The 26,980-nt window shown below is 35.0% G+C and overlaps 1 protein-coding gene across 1 annotated transcript in view; it reads left to right on the top strand.

Moving 5' to 3' along the window:
- The window catches only part of RYR2 (ryanodine receptor 2), a 430,134-nt gene that overhangs the window by 223,223 nt on the left and 179,931 nt on the right, over positions 1-26,980 (top strand). Inside the window, exons 20-26 of the mRNA XM_086745890.1 lie at positions 2,723-2,964; positions 6,257-6,449; positions 8,268-8,484; positions 9,777-9,881; positions 14,131-14,234; positions 18,536-18,619; positions 21,705-21,864. Of these exons, the coding sequence (XP_086602016.1) occupies positions 2,723-2,964; positions 6,257-6,449; positions 8,268-8,484; positions 9,777-9,881; positions 14,131-14,234; positions 18,536-18,619; positions 21,705-21,864 (1,105 nt within the window). The remainder of the gene's footprint in view (positions 1-2,722; positions 2,965-6,256; positions 6,450-8,267; positions 8,485-9,776; positions 9,882-14,130; positions 14,235-18,535; positions 18,620-21,704; positions 21,865-26,980) is intronic.

The raw sequence follows: 26,980 nt of genomic DNA, 5'->3' as shown, positions 1-26,980 counted from the left end.
CTTGTGGCTAAAAGAAACAGTCACTACAGAGAACCTGGTTTACTTAAAAAAACCCCTTTTGTTAATATATTTTATTCTTACTAGGATTTTAAATACTCTTTGCAATACTGATTAGAATCAAAACATGGGTTAGAGAGAGCTGCTGCAAGCTAAAGCTGTTCTAAATTGCTTTAAGTCTGTGAAACTGTAGAGTCTCTTCTAAAGATTCTTGTATGGATCTAGCTGTACTTTCAAAGTATTGTCAGCCAGTGTCCTGTGATTGCTTTTATGTTTGTGATTTTGTGAGGATTTCCTAACCACCTTTGGTTAAAATCCAGAATTTAGTGCCCAACACCTTCACCAGTTTCCTGAACTAATATTGTTGATTTTGCCTGGGATATTTAGAGAGTGCCCTCACCCTTCCTTCCACTGGCAGAGTTTTAGAAGCTGCCTTCCAGCAGACATTGATAATAAGATGAAGCCAGTAACATCTTAAACTAGCAAAGTAATATTTATGAAATAAATGTTTATCCAGAGTTGTAATTTATACTGAGGCAGAAGAATCTGGCTTTAAGTAAAGATTTGTGGGATCTTCCTCTGTCTGAAGCTTGGGTGTATTTAAAAAAAATCACAATCATTAAACAAGAGTGAAAGTTGAAACTTAGAAATGGTACTTATAACTCAGAGTTCACAGGATTTAGTAGATGCTGAAAAACATAAATATTCCATAACTATATATTATAAGGAGGCCTTTTAAAGTAAAAATGAATTCAAGTCTAAAGGTGACATGAACTTTTGACAATTTTAGAGCTAATACATTTACTCGTATTTTTCATAACCACCGTGACTTACCCCAACATATCCAATGACACATCAAGCTATGTAACACATGGAAAGATGGTGTATTGAGAATCATTCCATGTCAGCAATAAATTTGAACAACTGAAAAGCTAAAATCATTAATGAAAACTTCTGTTGTTATTGCATGAGAAGAAACTTTAAATCCATGGGTACTGATTGAGGTTCTGAGCTGACTTTGGGTCTTGTACAGGGAGGGTAGAAATGTCTTTCCCAAATATGGCTCTAGATAGAGCAAATGTAGTTGATAAATGTTTTTGCTCTGCATTAGAAAGTTGTGAATGAGAATATTCATATACTTACGGTTATAAGGAAAAAAAGATTATTTTTTCAAAAGTCAGAAAGACCAATGAAACATTGAAAACATTTATTGACAGAATGAGACTTGCGTACCTTGCATCAAAAATAATTGGCAAAGGAACGTTCTAAGATATTACTGTTTAACATACTTTTCCAGCGAACTGGAAAATTCTATTCACAAACCTCTATTTAAAAAGAGTAAATTGGATGATTAGGTTGATGAAATTGTGGACTTTGGACAAAGGCATACTAAAACTTTGTTCAGGAGGAAGAGATTCAGTTGGTGATCTTACCAATAACTTACAAATGATTTGACTTTTCTGGAATATAGCTTTTGTCAAACAGATTTTGTTTATCTTTTTAAGGAGATTAAATGTCTGACTTGTAACAAAGTGAAGAGTATCTATAATTAAACTTTTGGCAAAAGACACCTCATATACTTCTAGAAGGAAAATGTATTGATGTAAGTTTATGAAGGAAAGTTTATGTGATAAACAAGCTACTTTATAAGCAATCAGATCAGTAAAGTCTGCTTTTACACTGACTTGTATTTAACAGCCTGCATCAACCCTTCTTTCTTCCCCTACACTTTCTCTACATCAGAAGGCATACTGTGAGCTAGGGCTGGTTTAGAGCTACATTTTTGTTAACTAGGCAGCTTATATGCAGGAAAAAAAGTATTTGTACAATTTATAACCCAATCCAGTGGTGGGATTTGAAAACTAGATACATTCAGCCTAGGAGTCTAAAAGATTTTTTGCAATATGGGTAACCAACCATTGAGGAAACATACCTAGTATTGATTTGGGATAGTTCTGCACTCTACAGCTTTAATTCAAAACTGGATGGGTCTCTTAATACAAAGTTGGCACAGTAAGGATTGTCTGGAGACAGATTTTTTTTTGGATGAGATTTTAGATTCAGTATTGTCCCAAAAATCAAATCATAAAAGCATAATTTTCTTTCTTTTTTTTTTTTTTCCTCTCATGACCTTTAGATGTATGACTTTACATATTGCTGTTTAACTAGATATTGAATAAACACAGTAATAGTTTTGCCTTTCAAGTATACTTGTGAAGTACTTTAAAAGCATCACGAGTAGGAACATCAAATTGATATTAGGGATTGGTACAACCATGGCAAATTACTGAGTTACACAGAACTTGGAATAAGGAAGGAGGAAGTATAAGAGAATTTTGAAATAGATTGACACGTTACTTTTGTATCTTTGTAAATGTTATTCTCTTGAACAGATAATCAGTGTTATAGGATGCAGTTTGCTATGTAAAATTAAACCTAAGTGTGTACTTGCTACATTTCTATTGGTAACTGGTGAATTGCTGTCATTTTTGTAGGATATAACATATCTTAAATGTTCAAACACATAAAATATTATTATTTGTATTTGTATCTGAATGAGGATACTGTTATACTGTTTCGGTTACTGAAAAAAAAACGTTTTTTAACTTTAACTGTATAGAACACTTTTCACCAGAATAAAGAAATAAATAAAATTACTTCTATTGTTTTAGTCACACAAAACAATCATGACATTTGAAAACAACTTCTGTTCTTTCTGTTTAAGCATGCGACCCAACATCTTCTTGGGGATTAGTGAAGGCTCTGCCCAATACAGAAAATGGTACTATGAGCTTATGGTGGACCATCTAGAGCCCTTTGTGACTGCAGAATCAACTCATCTACGAGTAGGCTGGGCTTCAACAGAGGGCTACTCACCATATCCAGGGGGAGGAGCAGAATGGGGAGGAAATGGTGTTGGTGATGACTTGTATTCCTATGGCTTCGATGGTCTGCACCTGTGGTCAGGTACTCTCCTTTCCTTGTTTGGTTGGTTTTTTGGGGGTTTTTTGGTTGTGAGTTTTTGTTGGTTGTGTTTTTGCTATTTTTTTTTCTTGTTTTAATACTAGAACATTGTCTGCAATTCCAGTAAATTTGTTTTAAAGAGCAGCAAAGTGAATTAGATGTTTCAGTTGACACTAGGAATATACAGAAACTGTACTCTATATCAGAACATGTTTTAAGTTGATGTTGCATATTGAAAAAAATATGTTATACAAAGAATAGTAATTTATGTTTCAACCTGGTAATTATTATTGTTTTTTTCATAGTAACTATGAAGATTTTATTTAAAACGTCAAAGGTGCAAGAAATGAAGTCTGATAGTCATCTGGTTTGTAATTCCTGTGTGATAGTGTAAGAATAGCCTGAGAGATTTAATTCACAGGACTCTCTCTTTTTTTTTTTTTTTTTTTTTTTAAAAAAAAAAAACTCAAAACACAATTTTTTCAATATGGCTCTTTAGATTAGGATTTTGTAAATACTTTAGATGTGAAGATATTTAAGTATGCTTTTTGCCATACATTTTTAAACCAGATATTTTTCTGTAATGATGTTTTATATACATATACTGAGACTGACTGTTTATTGCAAGACTTGCAGAATGATGTTTCTAGCTTGCATATGGTGTGTTTGGTCAGGTATTCATGTTTAAAAAGGTTATTGGCCCAGCTTGGATCCATTTGTCAGTAGTAATTTCTGCACGCAAATTCTAGTGTTAAAGGAAGCTGAACTGAGTATCTGAAGTACTTGTACTTACTGTTGATTCTGAAAATAGTTTATTCTCTCTTCAAACTGGTTTAGCTCAGGAAAATTAGAATACTAAGAAAGCAAGCTTGTTCTGTTTCTTAATCTTTTTCACATAATTTAACTATTGTGAAAAGATTTCCAGATATGATTTGGAATGGTTAGTCCTACACATGGACGGTACTAAACATCTTGAAAAAAAATTCGACTGTGGTTTCACCTTGTTGAGGAAAATTTTTTTTTCTTTGATTTTGAGAGATTATTGGGCAGTGATGAACTGTAGAACTGACTGGAAACTGGGTTAGGCGCATTCAATCGGCAATTCTTGCCATTATGAAGATACGAGCAAATTTTCTAAAGCTCCTTAGCAAATGAGAGACATTTTAGAGACTCAGCTATATGTAACATTCCAGGTCTTTGAAGTTTCGAGGCATTGTGGCTTAGTACTTGGAAAATAATACAGTTTTACATTTCAAAAGACTTTTCCAATCAAAATAGCAATGGATTATATTATTAAGTAATAACATATCGTCTGGAGTGGCATCTTAGGAAAGTAGCTGCCACTTTGCCTCTCATGTATACTGAGAATTACTTTGGAACAATGATGCTTAATTAATGGTGTCATTAAAGCTGTGCCATAACTGAGTTTGTCAGATAAAGTATTACTACAGAAGAACCTGAACATAATGAGCCAACTGAAAACTGTTGTAGTTAGAGTTCCTTTTAGGAAGGGTACAAAAGATTACTGAAAATCAAAATTATTTTTTTACCCAGAAACTTTTTAATCAGAAATATCACAAAAGAATAAATGGATAGTTGCTTGTGGTTCTCAAGTCAATAATCCAGCCCAGTTAAAAAAGTCAGACCACCTTCATACGTGCAATTTTTGTATATTAATCTCTGTTGTGGATGTGGCTGGTAGATTTGAAAAGACTCGTGTCTTCATTGACATTCTCATGTAATACATACTTCCGAAACTTGGAAGGACTTTAGGTAGCTGAATGTTGAAAATCATAGCCTTTCTTCTTCTTCCACAATGTTAGGCTGCATCCTAGTAAGTCTCTGCAATGTAATTTTAAAAATAGTCTTCTGAGCATGAAGCATTTACTGCATTAATGAATACCAACAACAGTTTCTACCCCTGAGTTTCTGTGCTGGACCAAGCCTTTACCAGAATCATATTTAATTTACATTTGCTTCTTCAGTCCTACAATTACTTCTCTAATACGGAGAAGTGGAACTCGTGGATTTTTTTAAAGCCTAAGGCCAGAAAAGACACTGAGATCATTTGTTCTGACTGTGTCTTCATCAAAGACCAGTGCATATTTCTGTTAACAGTCAGCCCTGCATTGATCCCAAGAATCTATATTTGGCTAAATTTTAACATCTAAAAAGGCATTTAGTCTCACGTAGTACGCCTTAAGGAGATGAAGCATCCACTGAGATCTCTTTTAGAGTTTAGTTATCCCTGCTGTTAAATAATTGTTCCTTTCTGTGATTTATTTGAAACTAACTCTCGGCTGTTGTGATGTTTTTCTCTGCTGTTCTCTACTGTGCTCTGTGAGTTTTGGGATGTAGACCTGGTAGAAGGCAGTTTCTTTGCAGACCATTCCTTATGCTGTGACTGTTACTCTCTTTCTCTGCAGGGTTTCCTATAGATTTCTCAATTTATTAGGTTTGCTCCATGTCGTTCCTCTAACTTTGCTCATGGAACTGACTATGCTTGCAGCATTCAAGCTAAGGACATCCTGTCTTCAAAGGGTGTCGGGGAGCAGCAAAAGCATCTGATGTTTTTTGGTTTTCCTCGCTATACTGCTGACTGCTCTATCAAGAGGGGCATTTCTCTTGGGAAGCAGATGTGCTTGTGCAAGTGTGATTCAATGCAAGAGATCCTTTAGAAGTCATACAAAATTATTAAAGAAAAATACATATATTACTGAATATGTATGCCTCCAAATTTGTTACTGTCTTTATTTGTGCCAGAAAAATGCTAGTTTGTAGTTTGATTATGAAACTGAGGAGTATCATCTTATACAAGTTTGCAAAGGTACCATAATGTGGCCCTTAATAAAAGGAAGTACATTTCTTTTCCTAAATAATTTAAAGTATGATACTTGTCCTCATCTTGAATAATGAAGCATTCTTTAGTAAAGGATACTAGGTTTCATATTACATACTAATGGGTTTTTTTTTTCGGTTTGCCCTTCTACTACTGTGAGGAATAAAATACAAGTTTATTGGTTTTGACTGTTCATATGGGTATCAGTAATTATTTTAACTTATATTAAATGTAATTTAATTGTATTATTTCTGATTAAAACAGCTTTGTAGATATGATTGTATGCTTCTATTCACTATATTACAAGCTTAAAATCAACTCTTGGATGTTATAGGTTAGATATTTGTACATTAAAGTGTTTGTGATCTATTGCTCTGTTTCTGGTTATTTAGGCTGCTGTGGAAGCCTGTGTGAGTTTCAAAAGTTTTGCTAAATGTGTCTCCTTTACTTCTGTAGGTTGTGTAGCACGAACAGTAAATTCTCCCAACCAACATCTGTTAAGAACTGACGATGTTATTAGCTGCTGTTTGGACCTGAGTGCCCCTAGCATCTCTTTCCGGATTAATGGTCAGCCAGTTCAAGGAATGTTTGAGAATTTCAACATAGATGGCCTCTTCTTCCCCGTTGTCAGCTTCTCTGCAGGAATAAAGTTAGCATCCCATGTATATATATGTATATGTGTGTGTGTGTGTATATATATATATATATATATGTATGTATGTATGTGTGTGTGTTTATTCCCCCGCTCCCCCCCAAGTCTGGTGTTTTTGTGGGTTTTTTTTTCCCTATTTATGTGAATATGCTGAATAATTCCCTGGCTGTCTTTGATTTAATTTCCCTTTCTGACATCTGCTTCTTTGGCACAGTTCCAGTTCTTGGATAGTGAGAGCTAAAAAGGAATCCTGAAGAGACAGTGCTTCTGTTGTTTTTCCACACACCAGTGTATTCAGGTGGTTTGCAGATAGACCTTAGAAACAGCTTCCTTATCATTTCTTAGCTGACATATTGCTACATGTTCACTCCAGGACAGCATTTTACCTGTGTGGGAAGAAAAACATCAGTCTTTGATATTAAAGACATATTTGCCTTAAGTAATTTGTTACGAGGTAGTAACTATTATTTGAAGATGCATTATCTGTGCTTACTTTAAGAAATGGTGATGGTACACTTTCTTTTCAGCAGGATGAATTAATGAGTTCAATCAATCTGCATTCTGTTTTGCTGTACTGATTTTCTATAACATTTCAAGTTACACTTGAGGTGCCAGACTTCTGCTTCCATGTATTGAATAGTTTGAGACTATAATGTTAAAAAAGATTGGGTGATGTTACAGTGGGGAAGATCAACCTTAGCAGGACTGGTGAAGGTAAAGGCTGAAAGCTCATTTCTGTTGGAGAGAGCGCAATGCTCTCTGAGGGATCAAAGACTGTGGTGAATACTACAGAAGCTAAGAGCTATCAGAGTGGGCACACTAGCCTCTCATTCCAGATGCAAAATGCACTTGTTTAGACTTTGCCTTTGATAATACAGGAAATGCAATGTGGTAAAACTGTAGATATGTGTGCTATGAAAGGCAAAACTATAAACCTATATCCTTTATCTCCATCATGAAAGAAATATTTGACAGATAAAATTCATATGCTGAGTGTGTTTTTGGAGAGTGTTCTGGTATAGCATTGACAAAAATCTTAAAAGATACTCAGTAAATAGAGACAAAATATTTCTGTTGTAAGCTTAGGTTTTGGGTATTTTTTTGCTTCCTTCTGGATGGCAATGTTCTGGGAAGATTTTTCAGTATTATGTCATTGCTACTTTCATGATCATCTCACTCATTGAATTTTTCGGTAACAAAAAACCATGACAAATTCACTATTCTGTAATGAATAAAAGAATCTCCAAGATTCCTATTAACATGACAAGTATTTGTTTAAGGGAAGAAAATATGGGAGTTTTTTATATTATGTCCTAAGGATTTTGTTTTCTGTGAGAGAGAAGAAAAAACCTATTCTATGAAGGCTCATTTCTCAAAGGAGAGAGAAAGGAGAACTCCTCAGTTGAGAGAGTTCAGAGGTGGTTGGTTGATTACTCTGGGTTATAATGTCTCCTTCTGAGACTTGGAAGTCTGCTGCTTAGTTCACAGGTGTGCTAAGTAAACTGATTATTCTTTTTCTCTCTGTATGCCTTCTCTTTTGGTCTCATGATTTAGAATACTTTTATGGAAGTGGAAATCAACTAAAAGAAAAAAATGTTTACTCTTGCCCGTGTGTTTTGTACCTCCTATTTTATAAACTCCAGCATTAGTTAGAGAAAGTTGAACTGTAAACCATGCAAATAAGTTGCAACATTGAATTTTTAATTTTTTTTTCTTTTTAAAAAAAATAGTGTTCAATAGTTGTTAGGCTTGCAAACTGATTAGGGTTGACACTAGAGATGTCTCTGTTATCTAAAGTAACTCTGGTGTTTACAGGGTACGTTTCTTGCTTGGAGGTCGCCATGGAGAGTTCAAGTTCCTTCCTCCACCAGGATATGCCCCTTGCTTTGAAGCTGTCTTACCGAAAGAGAAGCTGAAAGTGGAGCATAGCCGAGAGTACAAGCAGGATCGGAGCTATACAAGAGACCTGCTGGGTCCTACTGTCTCTCTCTCACAAGCAGCTTTCACTCCAGTTCCTGTAGATACTACACAGGTATTGAAATGGAAAGACTGAATTTTCATTTTTAAACACACTCATTATAGATCTATGTTATTTCACATTTGATTGAATTTGCAGCTTGCCTCAAGCTTGTTTCTTCTTGGGATTTGATTGGCACATTCCATTGAGAGAAGTTGAAAAATGGTGCGTAAAGTCCCTATAGTGCTCACTAGAAATGTCGTATATTTCAGTTCACGAACACTATAATGAAGAATGTTTTACCCTTAATATTAGAGTAGGCAAAAGAAGAATATTTGAACTTCTTGTTCTGTTCTAGATGTTCTTATTATTGGTTAATTAAAATCATTGAAGGATTTGCGTTATCATAAGACTTTTAAATCAGCATCGTGTCGTCTTCTTTGTTGGACTTGTAGATTACTGATAGTGGCATTTGACTCACTGTGGGCAGTAAATGAGATGCACTGAAGTTATTTTGGTTTGGTGTGGGGTTTTGTTTTTTGGTTTTTTTTGGGTTTTTTTAATATTTTTTTTTTAACATAGATGCAAAGAATAGTAGTTCTTTGAAACCAAAGAGCTCTATCTCTAATCACAGATAACAAGAGTTCATTTTATATTTGACCACAGTTTGAGATGCTACAAATTTTTGTATACTATGTGCTCAGATTTTACCACATTTAGGAACTTGTTCCTGAAAAAAGCACATAAAAAAGAACAAACTTGCTAGCTTTTTGCCATTATCTGCTAAATACCGCATTCTACATGTCATGTAATTGTTGTTCTGTAATACCAACAATTAGGGTAACATTATCAAGATTCACAGCACTGTATATTTGAGGTCTCTGATTTTTGAGGTAAAGCAGACTTGATTTTAAGTTTTGGAGGTAGAGTGATATGCTGTCCTGATTTCACTTGTCACCTGTCATCATAATCTATTTTTTTTTTAAATGAGGTTCAGTTCTCAAATGTTTATATTTGTCTGAAGTGTTTTTCACAACATTACCTTGGTTTTTGAGATTTTTAGCATTTCTTTTAAGCTGAGAAATAGTATTGGTTTGAGTAGTTTCTAGCCAGCTGCCAGGAGTGTATTCTGTGCTATTTGGAGGCATTTGATTTAAAACTTTTCCCCTGCTGGTCAAACTTTGGAGCTTCTAAGTGCATAGGTTAAAGTATTTCTCTTGATCTAAGAGTTCTCATTCCCTTTAGTCAGTAAAAACGGAAATATAATTTAGGTTTAGTTGAGAGATGTGGTTTGTCTGTTCTGACAGTTTGAGTGGCAGTGTCAAGCAACTTAGTCGTAACAGCCTCTTTCTCTCTTCTCTCTTTAGATTGTTTTGCCTCCCCACCTGGAAAGGATTAGAGAAAAATTAGCAGAGAACATCCATGAACTTTGGGTTATGAATAAGATTGAACTTGGCTGGCAGTATGGACCAGTATGTACCTTCCAACTTAATTTTCTGTTAATTATGTAGTATTATTCAGCCCACGGGTTTCGATGTGCTAACGGGACTGCATTTTTTTTTCCATTCTTCCAAAATTAGTAAGGTTTCAGACCCTTTCCATCAGAAGCAGGTGGAAAACAACTGTGCTTGCGTATTTTTGAACCAAAATTCTGGTACTGAGGCTGGTGCTGAAATTTTCAGCCAGTCTAACTGCCAGCACAGAAAGCACATAGCGGGTTTTTCACCTTCTGTTTGTTCTTGGGGCAAGAAATTTAGTTGCCTGATGGAATAAGGCAATAAAAGCAGTTATTCTTGGTTCTCTTTGTATATACTGACTGATATAAGTTTTTGGAAGTCTCAAATTTGTTTTTAATGAAAAATAAGTGTTTCTTATAGGAAGTTCCATTAAATCTGCTTTTTTCCCTTCCTTTTCTTCACTTCTTCAGGCTCATATTTGTAGGTGCTCCAATAGCTATTTTCTTATCTCTTTCCTACTTTTAATGGAGTGTGACAGAAAAGAAACACGTGGCTTCTGGCTTTCATACAAAATTCAGTGTATTTTTTTTATTAGATTAAAAAAAAAATAATTAAAAAAGCGTAGTGGCTAATTATTTGGGTCCCAAATGGTGTTGTTTATGAAGAACTATTGGTGTGAAGAGCATATAGAAACATGCAGTATATACTAGATGTAAATGTAAAAACATGTTTGCATGTATAGAAACATATATGTATGTATTCTATTTTTGTTAATAAGAAATTTTGATCTTGTGAGGAGTTCAGAGTACAGATTTAATGTAACTAGGCACAGCTATTGTATTTAGTGTAGCGCACAGCAGTACTTAAAAAGATTTGACTAACAGAGAAGCTCTCTAGATTTTTTTTGTTGTTGTTGCTTTCCCCACCAAATGAAACACAAACTCCCATTAAATTAATGTGTCAAAACATTTTAATTGTGGTATAATCATACCAGCTGTGAAGCAATCTGCAGGAATTTTTAGTGTACCGTTACTTACAATTGAGAATCTAATTGTACAGTTCAACATTATTTTAATTTAAACAATACATAGTAAGTATCAAGTTAAGCAGCGATAAATGTTGTCATTATATTCAGAATAAAACCAAGTGATAAATATTTTAAGTTATTCAGCTTTCTCTCTGTAGCTTTAGTGTCCTGTGGTTGGTTGTGCTTACTTTGGGAAGGCGGCAAAGCTGCCTGATCGTCTTCTGGAGATTGACTGCTTTATCATATTGGTTTCTCACAGATGATTTAATCTGACTAAGCCACTGTTGACAATTCTAGTCATCTGAATTGATGCACTGCAGTTAGTGAGTGCTGAGGGAAGGCATGAAATAGAAATTAGCTGGTTTAGACTCATACATGTGAGTGCTCTCATTGTAGTTAGAGTTGGACTTTTTCCTTCAGAGCAAGATGCATTATATATAGTAGCTAGCTGTTATGAAAAAAAAAATTTTTTTTTATGAAGTTGAAAAGTTTAAAGACTAAAAGACAGAGAATCTCTAGATTAAAATGCCTCTCCCAATTATTTAAAAAATCTGCTGTAGATTGTGTTTTAAGTTCACTCCTACGTACCTGTTTCATCAAATCTGTGTGCAATATCACCAAAGTAATACTCAGTATGGTATGCGCTGTTACTGCTGCATTTTATACATGTAGCAAAGTAAAATAACAAGCTAATTAGCAAAATTGAGGATTTTTGTTAACTGACTTAAGGCCAGGTTGGACAGGGCTCTGAGCAACCTGATCTGGTTGGAGATGTCCCTGCTCCTTGCAGGGAGGTTGGACTAGATGACCTTTAAAGGTTCCTTCCAACCCAAACCATTCTATGATTCTGCATCTTCATTGTAACTCTGAATATGAATGGTAGTTAGGTGTCTGACTTGAAATCATCAGATGCATCTGCATATATTTGTTTCTATTAAACTTTGCTGTACGTTTAAAACCAGCCACCAAAATTAAGAATTCATAGGTGTCATGAGTTCTGACACTTACATAATGTATTTGCAAAGCAGCAGATCAATAGGTTTTTATGCTATACTTAGAAAAAAAAAAGAGGAATGGGATGGCAACCTACAAGATATGATGAATGTATAATAGAAGTATTGCATGTTGTAGCTGTAGAGTGAAAAGAGTGTCACGAGGGACAATTCCATTAACAGTGGAATTCTGAGGGAAACACTTGACATCTGAGATATAAATTAGCTGTACACAGATTTAAAGTAGTCCTTCTTATTGGAGACTATACTGAATCTTCATTAATGCAGATTACCATGGGTCTTAGAAAGAAATCTGCAAATAAACATTTTCAGTGTCTGCTAAAAGATGTTTCTCATTTTAGTTTCTAATGATTTTGATCAAGTAGCTTGACAGTTTAATTGCTTGTATTGCCTGCCCAAAGAACATGAATCCCATCAAATGAAAATAAATATCCCCTGGAGACTGTAAATATTTTTCAATCCAAAACACAAACAAATGACTGCTGTTCAATTTGATAATTATTATGTGCTTAGATCAAAATGAGAAAATACGTTATTCAAAAATGTTAGAGAAATGTGAGATTTTTTGCATAAGATTAAATAAACTAGAGTGGGTAGTAGTGTACAGTTCAGTTATTGTTATAGAAAAACACAGAACTGGCAAAAATAGAAGATGATAAAAAAATACATTTTAGCTATCAGTGATCCATGTTCGTATTCATTCTATGGGTACTCATGTATAGTTAACACTCAGGAATTGAAATTAAAGAAACTTTACGAATAGGTTACAATTTGCAGATGACTGTTTTTCTTTCCCCTGCTCTAACAAACAATGTTTATGTCCCAATATTATTATTTTATTTAAGTGTAATCTTAGATACTGCATATGGATTTATTGCCATGATGCTAGAGCTTTTTCATTTTAAGACATTTACGTTAAAATATTTAAAGAAAAGCTCTTTAATTTGATGCAATGTGGAGGGCAAGCAATCAGTTTAAGTGTGATAGATTATTTTTCTTAAAGTCAGAAATTTCATGCCATTTTATATGCTACTGACTTTCTTATCCTTTTTAAACTTCAAATCTGGTTGTGTATATGAATATCAACAGATCAAGCTGTTTTAATTTAAAAGCCATCCTATATTCACTAAATGAGTAAAGATAAATTTGGAAAAAGTGTAACAATCAGGCTTCTTAACTTCAACTGTTAAATTCCATTTTGCAGTGGAATTATCTGATTGATCGAAAGTTGTCAATAATGTTATTTTTCAATAACTTTCACTTTACAACTTTAAAGATCAATGTAAATGGTGAGCTTATGGTCCATGAAAGATAGACACAGAAGTGTTTTAGTATATGGGTAAAAATGTAGTCTTAGCTGAGCAAATGTTAACACTTTCATTGGAATCTCTTGGCTAATATTTGCAAACTAATGTTTTTTATTAAGCCTTCTAGCAAGACATAAATTTTATAGATTTTGTTGACTGAGCTCTAACACAATAAATATGCAAAGCCGAGAGCAGTGGAATCGTCAATTATCTCAGCCTCTCAGGTTGCCCTTCCTACTTATGGCCAGTATTAAACTAAAACTGTGTAGAAGCAAAGCAGGTTAAAAATGTTTTTGATCAAATTTTTAAGTTTATAAAATGTAGGATTTTTTAATTTATAGTATTAATGACTCAGCTATTGCTACAGTAAAAGTAAATTAATGATCCAGTCATTTGTGACTGCTGAACTGCATTCTGTTTGTATACTACTGGACATAATTAAGAAACAAACATTTTCTGAATTAAGAGGTACGATAAATTTATGCTTTATATCATTAATTTTGTAGGGTAAGGACTTCAGTACTAGTGATATTAACGTATTTATACAAACTGGATACGTAATTTTTCAAACATGATGCTAAAGACGAGTTGTTATTTTATGGCTGTATGTCAAAACATAGGTTGCACTATTCTTGAACTTTCCGTATTTGTTGTGAACATCTGTATAATGAAATGTAGCAATTAGCATTTATTCCACTTGAGATCTGCAAATCTGAAGTTTATTTGCAAATGCAAATTCTGCCTACTTGAACAGAATGATCATACTCTGAGAATACAGAATACTTTATGTTTTGAAGTGTTGTTCAGTTTGAGTAATACTGACTGGACCAGCTTTAAGTACTTTGTGTTTTGGACTGGTTTTAAACTTCTTCCAGTTTTTAAGACACATTAAACTTACTTCTTTATTGTCTTTTCAGGTTAGAGATGACAACAAAAGACAACATCCATGCTTAGTGGAGTTCTCAAAATTACCGGAGCAAGAAAGAAATTATAACTTGCAAATGTCACTTGAAACACTGAAGTAAGTTGCTAAAACTTTTGAAGTTTATAGTGAGAGTTTCCTGATGAGTTGCAGTTTCCAGAATTATAATTTGGCATGTGAACTACAATTTGACATGTAGGTGAGGGTGATAATATGAAATTGAGGGAGTGAGATACATTAATAAATGATGTATTTGGCATTGAAAATGGCTTTGATAGTCATCTTAATATCTCTGGAATTTTGGAATTATTGTGGTAATGCTGATTATGAAATGGCAACTCGGGCAGTTTTCATCTAGTTTGGAGGAAAGAAATAGATTCAAGCTTTGAAAAAAAACCCCTATTTGCTACTTATTTGGTTTAATTCAATTTAGTTTAATTGCTTTTAATTTTCTTTATTGATAAAGCACACTTTGACAATCAATAGTTATTTTTTGGATGTGACTAATGACGAGCTTTGCTTCAGGACCCCTTACTGCTATTTTTGTGTCATCTGTGTGTATTGCCACAAAACAGTAGTAGATATTCCATCCTTTCGTGGGTGAGTGATTAGATGTATCAATGTTGTGGAAGTTCTCCAGTTCGAATGCTAGAAAATTTCAGTAGGGTGTTAATGGGTTTGTTTAAGTAATCTAGTTATCTGGCTAACAAAGATACGATTCCTCATCTCAGTTTTGTCAATAAAGCAGGTGTGAATTCTCACTTTGTTGTGAATGCATTGAAAATCTATTAGTGTAAGTAGTTTCTTCCATATGTATCATTGCATGTAGCCAGCATGTTAAAATATGTCTATGAAAATATTTCTCAAACTGATAAATGCCCAGTGGTATATTGGTGGTTGTCCAGTAACTCGTATTTGCAATCCACTGAAGTCTGGTTTTTGGGTTTTTTTTTTCATTGTTAAAATATAGTTCATTTTTCCTTTTCAGAGCATTAACAAAGGATGTGCATGTGATATTACTTTTTTGGGAGTATTTGTACTATATTGTTGAAAAATTTGTAAACTGATATAGTGCAATATAGTGTTTACACTCATAATATAAGGACTTTATGTCATTATAGTAGGTAGGTAGGTAGAACACTCCTAGAATTTCTTGTAGTGTCCTTTTCTGGTCAGCTTCTCTGTGCTGTTTTCTGGTCTGCCATTCCCATAGCAAATTACTCAGTGAAAAACATAGTAATGATCCTAGTGTTAAACAGTTTCTGGAGGATATTTTGGCATTATTTAGAGAGAAAGCGTTCAGAGATAAATGGAACTCCATTGGAGGCAAGAAAATAAGTTCATATTTGTCTTCAACTACATATTAGAATTTCAAAGAGAGCTTTTGAGACCCCTGTCAACACAAAAATGTGCTAAGAATCCGGAATATCTTCTTGCTTCTCACTTTATGAAATTACAAAGATGATGTCATTAATTTTCCCTAAAGTTGTATCTTTTACTACAATAATATGTGTAATATGACTCAAGCATCATAAAAATGATACTCTAAGAATTAAATGCACACTTCTAATGTTTAACTAAATACTAAACAAATACTAGTAGTCCTTACATGGTTACTTGTTCAGGACTCAATGATTTTCTAAATCTAACCCTGACAAAACAAAAAATAATTTTGTTTTATAAACATAAATTATGCATTACTTTTATTTGAGTAACTTTATTACTTACTCTAGAGAGAGCCTTTTCATTAAATGGATAGTATCCAAAGCATAAAGCATTCAGTCTTTCTATGGATTTCAAAATTTGTGTGCTTACTGAGCTCAGTCTTCTTTTCATTCCTATATTAGTCCTTTCATTCCTATATTAGTCCTTGTTTTCTGAAGCATACAGTTCAAATTTTGCAATATTTTATATTTATCATAATGACATCTATTTTCAGGAACTAGAATATGAGTGTCCCACTCAGTTTATTTCCGTAAGCGTGCAAAGGTGGAAAAATTAGTGCACTACCCCATTCTAGATGATCTATGATGACTTGAAGTGCAAGCTACTTTGACTATTTCTTTACTAGATGTTTCTAGTCTACTAGTAGTCAACCTGAATGGAGAAGAGAGAAAGAAAACATTCTTTTAAAACGTCCTCTAGTCAGCTGTATGCTACGTTATTTACAATTTGCATCAAACCACATACCTGAGGTAGTTGCAAGACATGAAGAGTAACTTACTGTAATTGGATTTTTTTTGTTGGTTTGTTGCCAGTTTTGCTGCCAGCCCTACTAGATGAGAGAGGCAGAAAGCAAGGAGATTGAGTCATGTTATCTGACACAACATTTCTTTTCAATATATTGGCATCTCTGTATATTTTTCTGTATGACTGAATACCTCTATGAACTATAAAAATTATATACTGTGTAAAATGTCAAGAATCAGGAATGAGTTACCTCTGAAAATGTTATGGGATTAAAATATGCTTGCTCATATTGTTTCTGCACATTCTTATATGTATTTTGTAGTTTGATCTTGGTGGGTTGGTTTTGGTTTTTTTTTTGATGCTTACTGTTTTGTGACTGACTTTCCTGTGTCTATTTATTTACTCAATTGTGTGTGGTAATTACATGTATCAATATTATGCTGAAGCCTGTCTTTGGCCACTTTAAAGGTAAACAAGAAAGCAAGAATTGCTTTAGGGGTCTTTAAGGTTTTACCAGTATGGTATGCATTTTTATTCTCCTGTGGAGCTCTGATTTGAATTTGCTGTGTCTGGGTGAAGATAATGTAGGGTTCAAATTCCTATCTTACATCTCAAGAAAATTAGGGTTACTGGGGATTAGCTCCTCTGTACTGCTTTCCACTGTTAGCTATGTTCTCTTACTTGTGCTAGTGATAGCTGCTTAGGAATCATGTACGATTTATGCCAATTGAAATTTAGCTGCATGGAGCATTCTTAGCAGATAGTGTGTTTTGCAGGAGGTGGCCACTGCATGTGATTTCCTCCTATCTGATTTTAAAGTCTAATTTTAAATCAGAGTTCACAGACCAGAACAGTAGGATTTACTTCATGTAGCTAAGACTAAAAATATGCTGTAAGAATCTCCTTGAAATGTACATTCTACTGGCAGATGAATCAAAATACTGCTAGAGCTATATTCATGCTCTTTTTTTTTTTTCCCCAGTCAGTTCAAATGCAGTAAATATAGTTAAAGCAAGACTAGAAAATACTGTTTTAACTACCAACAAGAGCAAATTAAAATCTTGTTTTCTAGCTTTCTTCCATGTTGGGAAAATTAGTAATAGAATACAAGGTTTACCCTTGTGATTTCCTCTTTGTAATCAGTTTCAATCAAAGATACAAGTGTTACCCTCAAATTTTTGAGAATCTTCTGATCTGACTCCAAAGTGGCCTCTGACTTCTGTCCAGGATTTCTTTTCATTTCAATGTCAGTATTTTAGTAATGCGCCTAGGCTAAAGAAACTAAGACTTGATAACCCTATATTGAACCTAAACGCAGGAAAAAAATAATTGATGAGTTACAGATCAAACCCTGGAGATGAATGAGACTTAAGATTTGTACTACTGGATAGTGTGACTGTAAGGAAGGGAAGAAGTCTGAAGTAATTAGAAACCCAGCTAATACTGTTGACCCTGCTGTGAGGTTATTTAGAGAGTGTTTGTTTTCTGAAATGAGCTGCATCTTGCAGAGTCAGGCCAGAATGGGCTGCCTGGGTCATTGGCTCTGTGGTAGAAGCCTTGTGGGTACACAATGTACTGTGTTTAGCTTGAATCCTTTCCTCTGAAGTGCATTAATGTACAACATCCATACTGAGCATTAAGATGGCAGTTTTGGCCTAATGCTTTTCATGCTTTCTGCTGTCAGTCCTCTCTTCAGTAGCATGTCCTAACAAAACCCAGATACAATTAAAATCTCTGACAAACAGCCTTTCTTTGTAAAGAAGACACATTCTAAGGATAACAAGTGACATTTCCTGCCTTTTCTCCTTTCATCGGCTTTGAAGTAAATAACATAAAAAGATTTTTATATAAAGCAGTATGAATGAATACATAAGCAGTGTGAATAAGGACATAAAGCAGAAATGTATGTTTCAAGGCCAGGGAATCTTTCAATTGATACCTCATATAGATGAAATGGCCTGTATGATAGTTCCATTTTTAAGTAGTTTACCAATATTTTTCCTAATTTTTTTTAGGAACATTTTGTGGCATTTTCTTAACAGTACTAGAAAGCTTATTAGATATACAAAAGGGCTGATGTTGATCTTTCCATATTATATTGCTGTCATTCCCAGAGATCTCATTTGTTGTATAGTGCCATTTACATACAGAACATCAACTCTGCCTACAGAAACACTGTCAGTAATTTATTTCTAATTTCTGTGTCCTAGAACCCTGCTGGCATTAGGCTGCCATGTTGGAATTGCTGATGAACATGCTGAAGAAAAAGTGAAAAAAATGAAACTTCCAAAGAAGTAAGTTGAAATTCAAATGCATCTTTTTGTTAGGCGGTGTGAGTTAAGCAAACTGTATTTTAATAATTTGATATTTATATTGCTAATTTTATTGGTACTTGAGTATGCACATATGCACAGAAATTTTCAGAAATTTACATGTTCATCCACACCTTTTCTTTCAGATGTTTACAATCTGACGTGTAGATAAAGTTTAGGTTTTCTGTGATTCATTGAAATGTCTGGTGTTCATTGTTACACAGTTCTTTTTTATATGGAGTGTAGTGCAGAAGCTTGATAAAGAATTTTTACAGCCAACTTGTCAATATATTTTGCTGTGTTGCAAATATTTAAAGGTAACCCTTTTGAAAGTCAGATGGCCATCTAGTGACTTGAAGTGGTATAGTCACCTGACTTTTTTCCTGGGTGGTTGATTGGCATCAGCATTGGTAGGACTGTGCTCAGACTGATATGGTATAGTAGCCTCCACTAACACAGCTCTGAAAGCAGCTCTCATGGCCCAGCCAAGGTGCACTGACTTCTTCTTTAGCACCAGTGTGGCCCCTAGTTTGTGAATGAAGAATTTGGGAACTTTAACACAGTTGAAAGTAATGGAACTTGACTTGATGATAAGCATATGACAGCCCTATGGCCCAACATACGCTTCAGCCCATGGTTTATACGTTTGTCTAGATTGGTATAAAATGGAGCAGGATAAAAGAGGATTATAATGTGTATAAACCCAGAAAGGTAAAGGTCACAGTTTCAGTAGGAGAGAGCTTACGTGTGTTCTGTTATTCCTGAATTTAAATTAGTGATTTAGTTTCCTTGGTTATGACTAAGAGCAATGGTAAGTGCTAGTTGCTAAGTTGCTGCCACCAGTAGCAGCTCAATAGCTCTCTGCAGGGATGTGCTCTGTGCAGAAGTAGGTATTCCTCTGCTACTGCATATCTCCGTTATTCACAGTAGCCTTTCACTGACCCATACCTTCATGTTCCATACACTGCATCCCTAAGGCCAGTATAATAACCACAAGCCCATGTTTAACAGAAGCATGCCTGCCTTCTTCTTTTTGTGAGCCAAAAGCACATACCCCATTCTGACAAGGTTCCTGCAGGCTTCTGGGCAATACTTTACTACAAGGTAGCTGTAAGAACCTGGAGCTTCAAGTCTTTAATATCTGCCACACTGCACTGACTTATATACCATTGATACCACAATTTCAGAATCCCTGATGTAACCGTGAGGGCAGTTAGCTACTATGTAGGAGATAGCAGCATAAGTGCCAACGGCTTGCTTAGTTCTGTAATAGAAATTTGCCAATTGGTAGCTATATTAATGGTTGATTTTGGATTGACATTCTTGAATTGCTGTTTTCAGACTTAACACATTTAAAAAAAAAGTTTAATTTTGAAGGAAATCCAGCCTCATGTTTATAGATGATAATCCCTCTTAAATACTTGCTTGTTTTCAATTATTGTTTTCAACCAATAATTTATTTAAATGAGTTTTAGAACAGTAATCACAGAAGAAAATTAATTAAGATTTGTGAAGTATTTGGATATTTTAGAATATAAATGGGGATTAATACTGTTTCTTTTTCTGAATTTCTCTCTGCCAGTCCAAATAAAGAAACTACAAGAAAATGACAAAGTTGTTTAGAAAATAATTAGACACTTATTTAGACTAGCCATTCTTGAAACGTTCCAGTGTGTATAATTTCAGTGAGAGAATGCTGCTGTTTATTTTCCACAGATCCCTTTCCTTATGACCAAAATAGTGTTTTGTTTTGTCAGTACCCTCAAGGAGAAATACGCGGGGTTACTCAGGGCATGTTCACCAGCTCTGGCCTGGTCTCTCCTGGGGCTGCAGGGAAGCGCCAGCTCTGGCACCTGGAGTGCCTCTGCCCTCCGCTCACCTCCGGCCTTGGTATCTACCAGGCTGTTTTTCACACTTTTTTTTCTCACTGCTCCCTGCCTGTGTAGCGTTTTGCCCTTTTTAAAAAGTGTTTTCCCAGAGGTGCTCACCAGTGTGGCTGTGGGGCTCAGCCGTGCCCTGCGGTGGGGCCCTTTTGGAGCCAACTCGAACTGATTGTGCTCGGCACGGGGCAGCCCAGGCTGCTCCTCACAGAGGCTGCCCTGCAGCCCCCAGCCCAAACCAGCACCTGGCCACAGACACCTGTGTACAGCCCCTGTCTGTCTGCCCTCCTGCTTTTCTCTTCCTGTTCCCCTTCCCCTGCACATTCCCTCATCAGCTGAGGTGAGGGAGGCCACGTCCACCACTGTGGTGGTGACGCGTGGTGTCGTAGGCTTTCATTTTATATTTGGCATTTTATTTTATATTTTATATATTTATTTTGGCATTTCATTTTATATTTTGGCATTTTATATTTGCTGCATCCATCACCATATGCATTACATCCTTTATTGAAGAAGATTCGGTCATAAGTAAAGTGGGAGATGACTATAATCAATTCAATGGGAACACCTTCATAAAAGTAAACAACACTTTGTTCTCAGAAGCACTCAAAATAGTGAGGAAGCTGTCTCCCTGTTCTGAAGGGACAGTGCTTAGATTTTAAATGTTTGCTCCTATGATTTGAAAGACAGTTAAGGTATGAAGTATTATAAAGACAAATTTGTATTAGATGGACTTTGTATGTGATGTTGATTAAGCCATTTGACCTCCTTTATCGTTTACGACCCTATACACAATGGGAAGAATACGAACATTTTCTTGTTTCAGTAGGAGATAGATAGAATTTAGTAAGTATTGTGAAGTGCGCAGAGGCAACAATAACAGTGTTCATGTAAGTATTTAGATAAGTAATATCTTAATCTACTACTTTAAATATATGAAAGTAGTAAAATACTTTTTAAAAGTTTTTAGTTCAGACCATTTTCAGTAGCTTTCGTTGCCAGCTACTTCATCCCATCAAGATACTTTTAGCGTGAAACACAATCAAATGTCAGTGCGTTATTATTCTTTACATTCAAAGACAGGTTATTTGTATAGATATATTGCATAAATATCACTTCTTTCCTTTGCAGTTTCTATTGATTTTATCTAACTGCAAAGTAACTGCAAGTTCTGTGTTTTTTGACAGCTACCAGTTGTTGAGTGGGTATAAACCTGCTCCCATGGATCTGAGTTTTATCAAACTGACCCCCTCTCAAGAAGCTATGGTGGATAAACTAGCAGAGAATGCTCACAATGTATGGGCAAGGGACCGTATAAGGCAAGGCTGGACGTACGGTATTCAGCAGGTAAGTGCTAACTACAATCACTTGAAAAAGCACTTACCTAATGAGATATTTCACATATTGGGGAATAATGGGGATACAAAAGCAGGAAGAAGCAGCTAATGAATGTGAGTGAGTCTCTCAGTCAAAGAAAGAAAAAATACATAATTAAAGCAATCCTGCTAAATCTTCTAGCAATATAAGACTCTTCTTTTACAAGCAGTGTTAAAAAATTGGAATATTCTTCTGTGCTATCTAGATCTCAGGGTGAGAAAATTGCATGCAGGAAGCTAATATGATCTAGTATTTTAGGAAATGTAAACATTGACTTTCAGTAGGGGAGTGATTTGAATGTTTGCCGTCCTGGGGATTGAATAATTTTGTTTATCCAGGAAAATCAGAATGTAAATGTCTAGTAATCACTTTGCTAATATGTTGCATTTCTGGCAAATGCCATGTTTAACTGAGAATAGTTAAGTCAGTTTGCAAGTTCCAGTCCTACTTTAGTGGTTTTGTTTCAGTGAATAGGAATGCTACGTGGTAGTAGGTATCGCAATGTGTTACAAGGAAGGGGAATTAAAATTAAGGATGGTGGATTCTAACAGCAAAATTCAGGGTCTCTGTTTTCTTTTGAAAAAAAAAATCAGATATGCAGTGAGCCTACTTTATTGTTTTTCAGGACAATGACTGTATCAATTTTCCCTTAGGAGTCATATTTTCTATTCTTTTTGTGATTATTTGTGAATTTTATATCAAGAAAGGTGTCTTCATTTCTCTTAATAAATGTGTGGTAGCATATCACAGTGAAATTTTGGGAAAATTCACCCTTTGGAAAAAAAAAAGAGCTTTCATGGTTTCGCGCTGGGCATAAAAAAATATCACTACTTTTGCAAAAATGAGAAACAGCTGTTTTGTAGGTATGTACTCTTTCTTGCCTACAAACAGTGGTTTTGTTTTTGACAAAAATTCAGGTCACATTTCAGTTCAGCACATTTCGAATTTTGTTTTTCTACAAGACCAAAACTCATTCTATTTGCAAAGCTTTTGTATATATATATATAAAAGTAATAATTTTATATGTATTGAGTTAGGCACTGAAATTCACCTTATGACATACTGGCAAAGTAGATTTGTGTAAAAAAAATATATGCTGCGTGGCATTTCAGCATTGTCCATTATAATATCTTACTATAAAGCTCTCATTTTGGTACTTTGTAAACTGTTTAGTTAGTCTATGTGCTATATTTGAGTTTAGACAGACAATGAGTCAGTTCTTGTGCTGGCAGACTGGAATGTATATAATATCCCCTACTAGATAGACACTGAAGATAAATCAGTGTTGATGCAACTCCTCTGCTTACAGTAGGATTAAATTTTCCCCTAATACTGCATCTTTGAGTAAGGGAAGTTGGCCCTTTAAAGTGCTGTTAACGTTTCTCATAGAATATTAATCATCATGAGAAATGTTGGAAGTGATGATTCTCTGTTGTCAGGTAGGAGGAGCAGATTAATTCATTTTAAACCCACTATTTAAATCCTGTGTTTATGGAGGCAGTGCACAACTTATTTCTAAAATGAAAGTCTGTATGTCTCTAGATGCTCAAAAGTAATATTTCTGATATATTAAAGAATACATTCAGTAATTTACACCATACCTGCCATATTTTTTATTCTCCTAGAAGCCAAACATTTTCAATACAGGGCCTTGCCAATCAGGAGATTTGAAATGAATGGAAGTTAGGAAATAGTTACTGCTTTGATAGAACACTGACAGATCTCAAAATTAAATTTAGTTTTGCAACAGAATTTATTGGTTAAGATGAAGTTAAGTTTCTGGAATCAAATGCATCTCTTAGCTAATTATGTTTCTAACTAGCATTGGGAAAATTTAAACCACAACTCATATGTAGTGAATAGATCTTGAAGACTAGACTTGAAGATCTTCTTAGATCTTGAAGACTATTTCACCTACACTGTGTGTCTGTATATCTTTGAAAAAAAAAACACAAATAACTTTGCCATGTTTATTGGAGTGAGTTTGCAGTTAAATTATATGTGTTTTGAATTGGTGAGGTATTAAGTAAGAAAGACAGTTAAATGATGCTGTCAAAGACTTTTACAGTGTTACTGGGTTGGGAATGATAAACAAAAGATGTAGTGGATGGCAATGAAAAAAGTTTCTCCTCTACATCTACACTGTGTGTTTATACACTGTCTTTATGTATGTTTTGATATGCCTGTTGATATAGAAGGTTCTACTTTTGAAGAGGTGTGATATGATAGTAATAAATAATTAGTTTTATTATGGCTCCCAAAAGGCAGTGGAGTTGCCCTAGGCCACAACTTTTGGTTTAAAAAAATAGAAGCATTGATTAGACAAATCTGGTACAGGATATAACCTAAAATTAAACACTTCAGCTTAATGTCAGAATAATCATGAAGTGTGTCTTAGGTTCTCAGCACTGTGCCCAGAGAAAGAGACTGACGTTAATGTTGAATCTAAAATGTTGTGGCCCTGTGAAGAGACATTTTTGAGGATTACTAGGAGAAAGCAGAGGGAAAGAGGTCTCTGTGATCTGCTCACTGAACAGCTCTCTGTATTTTATCTACTGACTCTTAAAATACTGTCCTGAGGGCCAGCCTTGGAACTCGGGCCTTCCCTAGACTCCTTTCCTGATAAATGCCCTGCTCTCTGGATGACAAAACTCAACATGCAAATTAAATCTCTGCTCACTTATTATAATTTTTAGTCCAGCATGAGAAAACTCATAGAAAATAGAGGTATAGTTTTGAACTTCTTAGTCTTTTAACTACTGAGCTGTGTATTACTCATTTTCTATGAGTGTTTTAAAAATTGACACCAGTATCCTCAAAGTTATCTAACAGGGCAAATAGGAATTAGATGTCTAAATCCATTTTGATGGCCAAGGACAAATTCTTATATAAAGAGGTTATCACTGTCATTTTGATCTGCTAAGTTTTAGGATAAAATGGTAGCCCCTGGTCAGGTTTTTGGACATATATGCGTCAGTTGAGTCAGGTTCAGATTTTGACTACCAGGTTGTACTTTGAAAGAGACTTAGAAAAATGCTTCTACTCTAAATCTTGACTGGGCTTAAGTTTATGATCAGTATCAAACTATTCTTCCTTACTAAGGCAAAGACAATTATGGGCATGCAAAGAAGAACCTGGAGAATTTAAAAGTAAAAGCTTAAGTGTCTATGAAGCTAATCACATGTGGAGTTGGAAAGCCACTTAATTGGGGTTTTGCAGTCTTGGATGCTTCTGCTTTAAACATCCAAATATTTTGTTGGGTCTGATTTATGCAAACTGATTGAAGACTTTGTGTACTGAGTGGGGCACTGTTGTAGAGAATGTAAGGCAGTGGTGCAGTAAACAGTGTCATAGTTATGCTTTCGACAGAGAATGATTGTTAAAGTTTGTCAAGAGCTCAGAAGTATTGATGGCCTTCAGGAAACAGATCAACAAGATCAGAAGTATACTTCCTTATTCTTGGCAGACAAATTACAGTAGTCTCATGTATGGTTAAACAGTTAGGTGGTGTCCTTGAAAACTTTCCCGCCAATAGCGTGTCCTGTAGAAGCTGCTGTGCTTGGGGGTTGATGTTGATTTTCTCTTAATTCAATTATTTTTCTCTTCACATAATTAAGTTTATTTTCTTCTGGAGAGAAGACAGCTAACCGAGTTCCACGAGTGCTTACAATGTGCAGATAACAAATACCGTGCGTTAAAAGTCAAAAGAGCAGAATAGCAAGGTTCTCCTTTCTGGGTGCAGTGCAAAGATGCTTCTCATTTAGCTGACGTACATATCACATGGCAAGCTTCTAGCTCTTGTCCACACTGCTACGTGCTTCTGCTTTACTCCAACAATGGGTTTTTGTCATCCCATCATATTACTGTGACATGTTACAGTACTGTAATAGAGTGACAAGACGTTATGCTGTGTAATATTATAAATGGATCTTGCAGAGCTATGGAATAGTTTCCTAAGGGAAAGAAGCTTACAGATGTTTGAAAGTAGGTGAAGTAATCACTGGGAAATATGTTATAAACAGCAATTGTGCTGTGGCTGTAGAATGGATTAGATGGTCTAGTAGGTCTGTTCCATTGTGAGTGCCTCATCATTTTGGGATTATATAGTATGAAAAATTAAAGGGATACTGTCAAGTAACTCATGTATAAACCACTTATTTCCTGTTATAAACTGGTGGGGAAAATGCTTTCCAAGTTCCAGATTTTTTTTTTCTTCTGAATTCACCACTTCTTGTCAGGAATTTTCTTAACAAGGGATAGCTGCTCTTCGTGCACAACTATACACAGTATTTTTGTTCTGCTGCTGCAGAGCCAACCAGCCAGCCAGGAGAGGGAGCACAAGTTAACAAATAAATCCTGTTCCCAGAACTGTGCTGACAGCTGTGATGACACTGATCACAAACAAGTAAGTATTTTTTAGTAGTACAGACTCGCAGGAGTTTATTGCTCCATGAAGGGAGCAGAAGGAACAAAACAGGTAGGAAAAATACTTATTTCTCCTTAAAAGAACATATGAAATAGGAAGGGTAAGTGGAAAAACAAGCACAAATCAGTATGAAAGTACTTGACAGTGTCCCTTTAAGGGAGAATGCAGTTGCCTGCAGGTTGGTCTTCTCTGAACTGGGGAAGTGGTAAATTATCAAGGACAGATAAGGGAGATAGATCCAGGCAAAGGAGCAGTATAGCCTTGGCGTAAGTCAATTAAAATAATCATATCTGTGTTGTGAGAGAGGGCTTTTTTTTTATATGTCTACGAATTTTGACATTATGTCCTATCGTAATTACCTGAGTTTTTTGTTTGGATATTTTAAAGGAATTTTTCATAACAAGCTGATTGAAAAATAGCATTAAAGTAACAAAGAATGTGTTTGTGACTAAATCTTCACAATCAAATTGAAAATATTAAAAACTCACATAAATTTATCCGTGAACTCTAGTATTGGTTGACATTCATGAAACTCTGATGTCATGTATACAGGAGAATCCCAACTTTTATGTAAGTAAGGAAAAGACAGAAAGGGGGAGAAAAGAGTCAAGCTTAGAGATCAGAAAGCAAATTAAAATAATTTCAAGTACATTAACCACC

The sequence above is a fragment of the Chlamydotis macqueenii genome, chromosome 3 (genome assembly GCF_036417535.1).
Source record: "Chlamydotis macqueenii isolate bChlMac1 chromosome 3, bChlMac1.mat, whole genome shotgun sequence".
In the NCBI taxonomy this organism is placed as follows: domain Eukaryota; kingdom Metazoa; phylum Chordata; class Aves; order Otidiformes; family Otididae; genus Chlamydotis; species Chlamydotis macqueenii.
Note: the sequence above shows the minus strand (reverse complement) of the source record. Positions and strands in the feature narration are given on the sequence as shown.